The 12,610-nt window shown below is 40.8% G+C and overlaps 1 protein-coding gene across 1 annotated transcript in view; it reads right to left on the reverse strand.

Annotated features, from left to right (window-relative positions):
- Positions 1-4,463: 4,463 nt before the first annotated feature.
- Positions 4,464-12,610, reverse strand: part of LOC147734743 (aldo-keto reductase family 1 member B1-like) — a 114,315-nt gene continuing 106,168 nt past the window's right edge. The window contains exon 10 of the mRNA XM_086953027.1: positions 4,464-5,196. Coding sequence (XP_086809153.1) covers positions 5,154-5,196 — 43 coding nt within the window. The 3' untranslated portion in view covers positions 4,464-5,153. The remainder of the gene's footprint in view (positions 5,197-12,610) is intronic.

A 12,610-nucleotide genomic window follows, 5' to 3' on the forward strand; every position in this document is an offset into this window, starting at 1 on the left:
GACTAGACAGGGATGTCCCCTTTCCCCACCTTCTTTTTGTCCTTGCATTGGAACCCTTTTTAGAATCAATCAGACGCTCCCCCCAATATTCAGGTTTCCAATTCAAGTCACTTGACATTAAGTACTGCTTATGCAGACGATATTCTTTTGTACATCTCCAACCCATCTACTTCCTTGCCAGCCTTTTTTTCACTTTTACAGGAATACTCTAATGTCTCTGGATATAAACTTAATGTAGATAAATCTGAGATCCTACCTCTCAATAAATTCTGTCTTCCTTCCATGTTCTCTACTACGGGTTTTGAATGGAACTCCAAACATCAAATGTCTCGGTATCCTTTATGCCAATACCATCAAGGAAATAATCAAAATTAATCTTGCTGACATCCTTACGAAAATCTCCTCTCTGACTGATGGTTGGTCGCCTCTTTTCCTCTCATGGTGGGGTAGATTAGCTACCATCAAGATGATGCTCCTCCCTATTATTAATTTTTACTCCTCCATGCTTCCTATTTCTATTCCCAACTACTTTTTCCGTGTTATTAATAGCTCTCTCTCCAAATTTCTTTGGACCAATCGCAAGCCCAGGATCTCATTGGCTCGTCTTCAGTCTTCTAAAGAAGTGGGTGGTGTCAATTTTCCTAACATTCGACGTTATCACTCTGCTTTCACTCTAAAACAAATTTGAACTTCTTAATCTGAAACCTCAGATCCGCCTTTAACAGCATGGAGCTCGCTGGAACAAGCTCAGTACTCTCCTTTTTCTTTTCTCTCTGCTATCTGTTTGTCCCAACCTCCTCAGCGTTTCTCATCTACTATTTTTACCCATTCTAAAGCAATCACTACCTCTCTGCTGCAATTTCACCTACCTTCTACTGATCCCTTTTTACGCACCCCAATTTGGTATCATAAACACATTAAGATTAATAAATGTTCCTTATTTTGGAAAGAATGGATTGATAATGGTATTATTACACCTCATCATTTAATGAAAGATGGTTCTTTCATGGATTTTTCAGAACTCCAAGGGCTAGATGTAGGTAGAAGAGATTTACCGATTTTTAATTACCGAATTTTACCGATTCGGTAATGAAAAATCGGTAAATCTAAGGGGTGGGTATGTAGGTATTCCAGATGTGCTAGAATACCGATTCGGAAGAATTCGGTATTTACCGATTCGGTAAATACCGAATCGGTAATGCCCATTCATTCCTATGGGCTTTGAAGCCCATAGGAATGAATGGGCATTACCGAATCGGTATTTACCGAATCGGTAAATACCGAAATTCACAAGGGTGCAGGGGGTGTCACTTTGACACCCTCTGGCACCCCGAAAATAGGCATGTGCGCCATGTGGCACACAGACATGCCCTAAGGGCATGTCTGTCTGTCTCATGGCTAGGTGTGCATGCACACAAGTGCATGCACATCTGAATTCGGTATTTTAACACCCAATTGGATTGGGTGTTAAAATACCGAATTTGTAGGGCCTTTGGGACTCAGAAGAGTCCCACGTACATCTGAGATTTACCGAATCGTTAAAAATACCGATTCGGTATTTTACAGAATCGGTAAATTTACCGATTCGGTACATTTACCGATTCTGTAAAATAATGCCCCTACATACCATTTCTGAAATACCGGTCGGTAACGGCCGAAAATACCGATTTTCGGCCGTTACCGACCGACCTACATCTGGCCCCAAATGTCTTACAACATTTCTTCTTCTCATACCCCTCATTATCCTCTACTTAAAGAACCTCTCATTCGCTTTTCCCTGCAGGACTCTCCCACGATCACTCCTGATCAAACTCTCCCTTCCTCTATTGACTTCTCCACTTAATTTAAAGCTACCACCATTTATAAATTACTTTCCCGCCCTCTCCAGGTTAGGACCAAATCCAAGTTAGAGTTTGTATGGGAAAAGGATCTGGCCCTAACAATTCCTTTATGCACATGGGATAACCTTTGGATAAAAATTCACATCTCCTCACGTTCTGCTAGCACTACATAGACCGTAATTTATTTTTATAACAGACTTTTTGTCACCCCCTGTGATATGTATACATTTAGGTCACTAGATTTCCCCGAAGTGTTGGTCTTGCCCTCACAATAATAGCAATTTCTTTCATATGTTTTTCCTTTGACCTCTAGTTAAAGCTTTTTGGTCTCAAGTTTGGTCAAACCTAAATGATATTTTATCAACTAATGTTACTTTTGAGATTTCACATGTTTTTCTGGGTAGTTGTTCTGTTTGGAATGTTCATGGTATGGTGGGTAAATTCATTGACTTACTCTTTGCCATTACTCTTCAAATTATTACTACCAACTAGAAAGACACTTCAAAAATCTCCTTCCAAGCCTGGTGGAATTTGCTCTGCCATCATCACAGACTTGATCGTGCTTTCGCTAATTCTACTGCTTTGTTGATCAAAAAGGACTTGCTATGGTTGTCTTTAACCTCTTTTCTTTCTAGGTCAAAACGTTAATGTTTATATATGCATTTATTATTGGTTTTTCTTTCTCAGTATTTTTTCACCGTCACTTTTTCACCTTTCCTTCTTTATTAGACCCTTTCTTTTCTTCTTTTCTTCTCTCTTCTCCTCTTCTCCATCTCTCCTCCTCCCTTTTTCCCTTCCTCTTACTTTCTCTTTCTTCCTAAAATCTTAAAAATGCATTTGACTTTGTATAGTTTTTATTTCCAGCTGAGGTGTGATTCTTTTTTAGGCTTTTACTTTGTTGTTAATTTTTACTCGATTATTGCTACCTCTTATCATATAACATGTACTGATGTTTTACTATGTTTATTACTTCAATAAAGCTTTCTAAACTTAAAAAAGATAACGTATACTTTACATGATGAAAGCCTTCTCTTAGATCCCTCTCAACATGGGTTCAGAACTAATCACTGTACCGAGTCAGCCTTTGTGGTGGCCACAGAGGAAAATAGAGCCATTGTTGACAACAGTGGGAGGGTGGCTCTGATTGTACTTGACCTTCCATCCACATTTGATGTGGTTAACTATTCATTACTCATCAACCAGCTCCAAAGCATCAGCATTAAGGGCTTTGCTCTCTCCCTTCTAGGCTCTTTTCTGTCAGATAGAGAACAAGTAGTCGCACTTCAAGACTTCACCTAAGAACCTTTCTCTCTTCCTTGTGGTGTCCCTTAAGGGTCTTCATTAAGTCCCACTCTCTTTAATATTTATGTCACACCTTTAGTTAATTTAATCCACACTTGTGGGATCTCAAACATATCATATGACGATGATACTTAGATAGTTGTGTCAGTTTTATCTAATGTAGATGAGGTGGCCAGTTTACCAACTGCATGATTAATATTGTCAGTTAGATGCAGAACAATTGTCTTAATCTAAAGTCTGAAAAGACAAAGGCACTCCTATTTGGTTGGGATACCTTTGGAACACTGCCTGGTGGCCTCCCAATCTTGAGGCTCATCTTCTACCAGTGCAAACAGCCAAACATTTAGTCCTCTTCAACGGAAAGCTGTGCTTTGCTGACCATATAATCAGGTTATTTTCTCCTGTTTTTTCGTAATAAGAATCTTGAAAAAAATTCTTCCCTTTTATCCCCACGGACCTTCAGCAAACAGTTATTATGGCACTAATCATCTTAAGGCTAGACTACTGTAATGCTCTGTATGTCGGTGCCCAGCAACGCCTACTGAAAAAAATCAAAATCCTTCAAAAGGTGGCTGCTCACCGACTCATGAAATTCCACAATTCAGCTGTTTGACAAATCCTTGTCGGTTTTCATTCGGTGCCAGTGGGTGAACAGATGAAGTTTAAGGCCCCATGTTGGGCCCATAAAACTCTTCACATAGTTGACCCTGTCTACTTTCAAAAACTTGTTTAATGGCACTTACCTACTCACAGTCTTCATTCTAGTTCAGCAAAATAGTAGGGATCCCCAGACTTAAAAAAGCTCGATGGGGTGGTAGAAGCTTCTTCTATTTCACTTGTAAATGGTGGAAATCACTGCCTGGCCCTCTCAGAGACAAGCCAGATCTGTCAAAGTTCAGGAAGCAGCTGAAAACCTGGCTTTTTTCTTCATCTGCTAAATAGTTGTCCGTTTTTTTGGAAGGGCTTTGTCTGGACGCTAACTCCAAGACGCAGACAGTCATTCCAGTGGTTTGCTTTTTACTTACAGTTAAGTAGTGGTACTCACACACAAAGAAGGGTGCTCAAACGCAGAAGATTTCAAAATTATTTGTGTCAGCCTTCGTTTTTGTGAAGTTTAATGCAGTCTTGCCAACTGCTGCAGTCGCTTCCCAATATGTTGAGAAGGAGGGTGAACAGGCCACCAGAGTAAATAATAAAAGGATTGAGCATGGGTGATCTACTGTCAGGAATTATGTTACAATACATGTCAAAAAGGAAGCCTAACCAAGTTTTTTTTTAACATTTCGGATCAATATATACGAGGCAATATTCACAAGTGTCTGCCATACACCAGAATTAACTTTAATAAGAACTTCAAAAAACCTCATACATGAACATAGAGGTGTCTGACCTAAGTGAGACCCCTTTACCAAGAATGAACCTGCACAGTGGCATACTTATACAGTTCTTTAAAATGGAGGACTGCAGCATGGAGTAAGTGCCCCTAGGATAGGACGCGTACAGCGTAATATGGAACTTATTACTTTTTTAAATACCCGTAGTGTTCTGGAAAATACAGTAGCCTCACAACATGAACACAAATATCCTTACTACGACATTCATTACTTTTATGATCTTTATTTGGAGCACAATCTAAAGTCTCAAAATATACAACCTGGTTTTCAATGAATGTTCAAGAAAGATCTCACTGACAATTAAATTCCTGCCATTATTTGTTTCCCTTTATTAGTGCTCCCCAACCCAATGATTGTTCACTTCTTGAAAGGTACTTTTAAAGGGTTAACTCATTCTCATGATCCCTTCACCTATTTGACTCACTCAAATATTAATTCTCTTGCAAAGAGTTACGCGTCAGTACTATTCATTTACAGCCCAGTTGATGGAGCGCCTAGAAAAAAATGTTTGGTTTCACCAGTCAACTTTTTGTTTGGCATTTCAGTTTTCCTGAAAGGCTTCACATATTCTTGCAGTGGAAAACTCAGCATCCTGGCGAGGCAGTCATTTTGAACTTTAAAACTCTGCTGCAAAAGGGTAATCCTTCATATTCCTGCATCTGAAAAAAAAGTCATAATCAACTGTTTTAAGACAGTTATGAAACATTGTTTATAAGAGCACTCCAACTATTCCATGAGCATAAGTTCAGCAGCAGCTACTAAAGAGTGGGGTTCATATACATTAGCAGCAGATGGCTGTTCAATGGGTTCTCGACCTTGGGATCTCCCCAGTGTCAATCATTAGGCAGACGGTCATAGGCGACACAATGAACTGCCTGGGGTCAATTTAGAAACTGGTAGGGAAGACAGGTAGAAGAGGAGAGGTAGGTCATTGTCAGGAAAGGCGTGGAAGCAGATGCAAAAAAAAGCAAACAGCAGAAGGTATGTAGGCACCTTAAAAACAAGCAATGGCAATGCAGATAGGTCGGGTCTATACCTGAAAGTGTTTCTGCAGTCACTGGTGAGTGTATGCTCTCATTAACCTCTCTTGCCTGGATCTGTCACTTATCCACATACTCATGCATTCAACGATCCACCAACAAACTCACTCTATGTATGTATGTATGTATGTATTTTTTACAAGACCCAGACAGACACATTGTAATAAAAAAGTCATCATTGAAGGTACCTGCCTGCCCTTAACATATGATTTCAATACTGCCTTGGTTTATATTTTAATCATAAACAGGTCAAACCTACAGCATCTGATGTAACTTTTCCCAAAGTAGCAATCAGGCCTATGGCCTTCAACGTTGGTATATCGCCACTTCAGACATACTGTATTGAGCATAAGCTTTTTTTAACTAGGCAACCATCAGGATATAGCAATAACATTACAAATATGTACAAGTCTGCAGTTGTTAAACGAGTATATAACCCCTCCGAAGATGGTCTATCAGAGATTTCCAAGATGCAAATCTACCATCAGGCCTATTGACTTTAACAGACACTCTTTTCACAAAACAAGTCAGCTCTACTGCCTTTGTTACAAGGTTCCATAATGAATAGATCAGACCTATATCAGCACTGACATGATATAACGTTTACCAATGAACCAATAGGGCCTATATCATTTGGGATTGGCTTGCCATTTTAGCTAACAATTACCTTGTCTATTTAAGCTTCAATAAAAAGCAACCATAAGACATACACTCAAATTGCAAATATGAGAAAAATCACAGTTGTCAAAATAGTATACCGTCCCTCCCAAAGGGGCGTAACAAGATTTGTCACTGAACACATGTTCTATCCCAGGGTTTGTTATAGGGAGTAATAAAATCCTTTTCTGATACTGTCCTTACTTTAACAAACCCCTGCCAGGAGGCTTTAACCCAGGGTAATAACATTCCACCCAAACAAGGCTGTTGACTTCAAAATTACCTTTTTACAATAAATAAGTCAAGCCTATTGCTTTTGTCATAATATTTCATAATAATCATATAAAGTCTATGCAATCTAATACTATTTTTTCCAAAGAACTAATGTGGACCATATACTGTTACTGGCTTATAAACATCATCAACTCAGGCCTGCCTTGAGTGAAAGCTTTGTGCAGAATCAAGACGCAGACTCGAACATTTGAGTGAATAGTTAAGTGCACAAGTAATTTATTCAGAAAACAGTAAGGACCACCGGGGCGAGTAGCAATGAGAGAAGAAAAAGAGCGGCTGCATTCCCATTCCCTGGGGTATTCAAATCGGCCTTACAGCAGGCGCGCAGATGAGCAGTCTTTTGGACTCCACACAACTAACTCACGGTTGTTGGTGAGATGTCTCCAAGTGTGGATCAATGTCTAGTTAAGAAAGGTTGGCAATATGATACCCTGTGGAGGATTCCATGGTTCGCCACGTAGCCATGAGTAGGTGGCTAGGCAAGGTGGAGAGCGAGAGAGAAATGCTGAAGCATACCCACTGCCCATGGAAAAGCAGGAGGTAAAATACCAAAGTATACAGGGGCAGGGTAAAGATACAACTTCCAGTGTACTCAATCCACGGCCCTTTACTACAAAGGATGTGAACCATCTACCCAGTCCTTGAACAGCCTGCTACCCGGAAAAATAAAGTATAAAACAGTGGTATATAGTGGAGCCTCTCACATGTCCATGCATAGAGAGAATGATAACCTGATCACTTGGTGGATATGAGGAACCCAGTCAAAGAGCTAAAGCCTGCCTCTATTGAGATCCTCGCGATAGAAACCAACAAAGAAACCCTTTTGTAGGATTATTTCTATTACAGGCCATGGTTCCAGGACAGTGCAATGGTAGGTGGCAGTGATTACCACAAAGATACTGTTAAAAGTAAGAGAGGGGAGCTCGAAGAGTAGCGATGACATCCGCTGACCACCTTTTCAATAAGATTGCTTGGCTCAAATCCAACCTGACGTCAGTTCAGTCAAAACGAAGGTCCTTGTTTCCAAGAGTTACAGCAATTGAGATCGATTTACAGAGAGTGGAGGCTAAAAAGAAATAATTTGTTAATATTTGTTACCTAGCAGAGCGCAGTGATTAACACATCCTGTTAAATGTGCAACAAAACCAAAAGTATACCTTTAGGACAGACTCAAAAGGTTCGAAAATGTTCAGAGCTCAAAATCAAAGATTGATTTGATGGCCTATTCCGTGGGAAACTGAGGGCTTAAAGGGACTTTTTGAGACTTTTTTTACCCTTAGAAATGATTCAGACTGCAGAGAAGTTACTAATTAAATTGAACAGTGTACCACCTACCCTCCTGGGACCCAAAGAAAGAGGGAAAAAACAGTGCATGATCATCGTTCTACTTTGAAATGAGAAAGTGAGAGATTCTATACAGAATCACGCATTCAAAAATACATAAGTATGCTTGGTGGTGTGGAGTAGAAGACCTAGCTATTTGTGCATCAGAAACATATTTGAAATCTCTCCATAGTCTTTTTGAATGATCACACTACATCTAAAAATGATTCTGGATACTCACTATGAAGTGTAAAATGTTTTGTTATAGTTTGGCTTATTTCTGATTCTAAAGACCCCATCTGTTTCTCCTTTGAAAGAGCGCGCATGTTAAGAGTTTTGTATGCACTACTAACCCTGGGCAATGAACTCCGCTCTGCTACCGGAGATTTGTTAACTACGCATTGAGTCAGTTACTACACTGCACCCACAAATGCTTTGATAAAGCAACTTTACATGTTAACAAGCATATAACCAATTCACAAACATGAACTTTGAAAATGAAAACTATCAGGCAATGAGAGAGGTGATGATTTTAGCGTCCCCCCTAGCCTAGGGGGAAGACCAAGCAGATGCCTTGAACACAAAGAGCATATCATGCTGAACGATTCAGTGTTGGTCCCATCCTCTTCCAACCACCCCAAGCACAGTTATGGGTAAAAATACAATCCCAACAAAAGGCCCTGCAAAGCATTATGGGCCGAGATTAGCAGTGAACAGTGAATATTATAGTATCCAATATCAAAATAATTCTACAAAGAGCTGCAGTTCAACTAGTCGTTACTAGATGTCTCTCACAAGTCAAATGCAAAAGCATTGAAATTATTACATCAAGCTGCAGTTCAACTAGTCGTTGTCAGGTCTCCCTCAAGTCAAATGCTTTACCATTTGACTCATGAGGGACACCTAGTAACGACTAGTGGAACTGCAGCTTCATGAAAGGGTTTCAATACTTTTGATTTTAAATGGTGAGGGAGACCTAATAACAACTAGTGGAACTGCAGCTTGATGTAATAATTTCAATGCTTTTGCATTTGCATTTGACTCGTGAGGGACACCTAGTAACGACTAGTGGAACTGCAGCTTCATGAAAGGGTTTTAATACTTTTGATTTTGACTGGTGAAGGACACCTAATAACAACTAGTGGAACTGCAGCTTGATGTAATAATTTCAATGCTTTTGCATTTGACTCTTGAGGGACACCTAGTAACGACTAGTTTAACTGCAGCTGTTTGTGTTCTGCTCACAAGAAAAAGGGTAGAAGTGCTTTTTAACCTGCTATACTCTCACCCCCTTTCTAAACTCTACTTGTTCAAGTAACCTTCTTTTATCTGATTGACAACTAATTTTAATCCACTTGTTTTCTATATTGTGTTATGCGAAATGGTTTTAATTAACTGAAATGAATTACTTACTTATTAACTAAATTGCTTACATGTCTGCAACACCTCATGAATGCATACCAACCCCCATAGACAAGGATGGACATACTTCTGCATCAGACCTCTACACACAAACCTATTGTACCTCTGCAAAGACCACTACCCCTTACACAGACCCTTATATGCATGTGCACCTCTACATACAAAAACACTAGCAAAGATATATGGATATATAAATACTCACTGCTGCAGTGCACCCCATTACACAAACACCCACCCCCACCCCCACACACAAACACACACACCTTTGTACCTCATCCCCACACACTTACTGAAAGAAGGCTCTTTGCCCGCTCCTCTGCAGCTCATCTTTTCAAAAAGTAATTAAGCAATGTGAAGTCTGTCACTTGATGCCCTTAAGTTCCACTGAAGCATTTCAGGGCCATTCAGACCAAACGCATGACCTTCTCCCATGCCTTTCTAATGACTCTCAGTCTTTGCAGAGAGAACCCGTTAGCAGACTTTCACTTTTCCACCGGAAGAAACAAACGTTTACAGTAAAACGGTAGGCCCTGAATCAACTGAATAACCACAAGTATTTCGGTAACATGTAATTTTCTTAACAAAAGGCAATATTTATAGGCAGCCCCATGCAGGGATAACAACAAAGCCTCAGTCTTCAGAGCACCCACATGATTTAGATGGAGCAATCAGCCTAACGAGGATGCCAGCTTTGGATTTATGAAAATACTTGCACGTGACTGCAATATTTAGTCTTTCATGACTATATATTACGTTTAACACCAAATGTAGAAATCTGACCATGGCCCTCAGACATAAAACTGCCTTGGGACCCTTCCCTGGTACCATTTACCTACATCTCACACATGACAGAGCCCCTCCAAAATAAAACACCATCTACCTATTGCTGAACTCGCTTATTATTAAAATTACTTACCTGTTGTGGAAGCTCTTTTCAAATGCATGTCCGCTGTGACGTAGCAAGCAGCAATGCCTGTCTTCGTTCCACTCCAAAAAGTGGAGAGAAAGAGACAGCCCCCAGCCATCCTGTGCTGCCACAAATGAACACAGAGGCCCTAATATCGATGACCTTACTCTCTAAGCCAATCCTGCCACTGCAACTGCTGTTACAGCAGCGCCAGGATTGGCTCGGACAGGTTGGCCTCACCTCTCGTTTCTGAGTCCAGAGGATGTGACTTTGAGTCACATCTGGCTCGCTAATGCACAGGTGGAGGCGTCTCTAGTGCGCATGTCGGGCTGGCCGGGTGCTACAGCATTTCTGTTGAGAGAAGTGCCTGGTGGGAGTTATGACAATGTACCTTGGAGTAGAAGTGATCTTGCTTCATTCACAAATGACTTTCCCAAGTTGAGAGAGAAATCAGTGGAATGGTATACATAGGTTGATCGATTTGTGAAGATGTTAAAGGTTTTTTTGGGTGCATTTGAAAAGCTTTTTTTACGTTTTGGTATCCAGTGATTTTAAAGTGGCTACAGAATGGCATGAGAAATAGCCTTTTTAGAAATGCAGTGACATGTGTTACTTTGCCATTCAGTGAGAGAGAGGGCTGCACTCTCTCAGAGGTTTTATGGTTACATGATAATAGCTGAAGAACTACACCCTGATAGGTGTGAAAGTATTGTGTTGAGTCATCCCTTGACTGTCTTTGTGCCCCACTCTGTAGAAATATTGTTGCCCCGTACCTGCACACAATACTTACAAATAGACGCTTGACCAGATATGAGTTAATCATTCTGGCAGCGGATAACGTGACGTTAAAGTGTTGTGCCTCTCTAAATCCTGCAACTTTGCTGCCCTTGCCTGAGAATAGGTGATGATAACGAATTACAGTAGGACTGTCTCGATGTTACTTAACTGTGCACCAAGCAAAGACCAGATATCCAAGATGAGTAACTGCCTGAGTCTGATTTTGTGCTGTTCATTGATTGATCCTGTCTATGAGACAAAGCAGAAAACGTGAGAGCTGCATTCGCAGTTTGTACATTATCAGGTGTAATTGAAGTTTCCTGGCTTCAAGGAATAACATCCGCACAAGTGATTGACTTGATTGCCCTTACTAGGGCATGCTGTGTTTCTGCACAGTTGAAAGTGACGATTTTCACTGATAATCAGTACGGTTTTAGTGTTGTTCACAATTCTGAACAGCTATGGTCACAGAGGTGTTTCATGACCTTCAGGTTTCCCCATCAGAAATGTGGTAGATGTTAATAGGCCGCTCGAAGCTCTACAGCTATCTGCCAGGATTGCGGTCATAGGAAGTAGTGAAAGAGGCAAACAGCAAAGTTGGGTCAGAGCAGGTTGTGTTAAAAGAGATGATATTTGGGTTCGGATGATTTAAGACATGTGTAATGACTTGACATTACTACAGCCCTGATCTCATTGGGAGGGATGCAATTCTACGCTTGTTCCAGCAGACATGGTTTAATCCCAGGTTCAGGTTGATGGGTGAACGATTGTATCACAGATATGGTGTTTATCAACAAATGAATGTAGGGAAGAGAACTGCAGCAACACTGAGTTACAAAGGGAGATCAGGAGGTCCATTCAACAAAATGCAATTTGACTTTATTGAGATGTCTGTGCATCTTTTCACGTTGGGGTGAAGCTTACCCGACCAGAAGAACTGACAGTTTCACAGTAGCAAAGTTGTAGTTGAGGGAGTTAATACCTAGGTTCAGGTTCCCGTCTTCTCTAGAGCCAGACTGAGGCACTCATTTTAATAATGAGGTCTGGAGAATGTTGTGTGCAGCATTCGAAGTGGAGCAGAGACTACATTGTAGTCAACATCATGAGGATTCAGAAATTGTAGAACAAATGAATGGCACACTGAAATCCAGACTAGCCAAAGTGTGTGCTTCAGTGTCTTTGAAATGGTCTGATGCTTTGCCTCGTGTTAATGAGTCTTCACAGTATTGCTGATCGGAGGACAGGATTGTCTCCTTATGAGATAAGCATGGACAGAGCAATAAGATTGCAGATGTATCTGGAAATGCACTTGTGAACATTGCAGATGACATGATTCTTGATTACAACAAAGGACTGTCATCGTGGGGCAGTCTGTGTCTCTTCAGGTTGAAGCTGCCACAGCCTTGTCACATCAGGAGCAGCATGTTAGGAAAATGTGCTTGGAGCCTTGTTGGTGTGGTCCTTACCAGGTCATTTTAGTGATGACTGCGGTCAAGTGCAGAGGTCTCCCCAACTGGGTGCATGCCACCCACACTCGCAGAGTTGAGTGTGTCCTAGATGATGTAACAGCACCTCTCCCAGAAGTACCAGTTGTGACCGAGAGAAATCAGGAGCAGGTTAGACAAGTTCTGGGGTAACAACAAGAGTTTGAAA

The sequence above is a fragment of the Lissotriton vulgaris genome, chromosome 1_2, assembly GCF_964263255.1.
Source record: "Lissotriton vulgaris chromosome 1_2, aLisVul1.2, whole genome shotgun sequence".
NCBI classification, from domain to species: Eukaryota; Metazoa; Chordata; class Amphibia; order Caudata; family Salamandridae; genus Lissotriton; species Lissotriton vulgaris.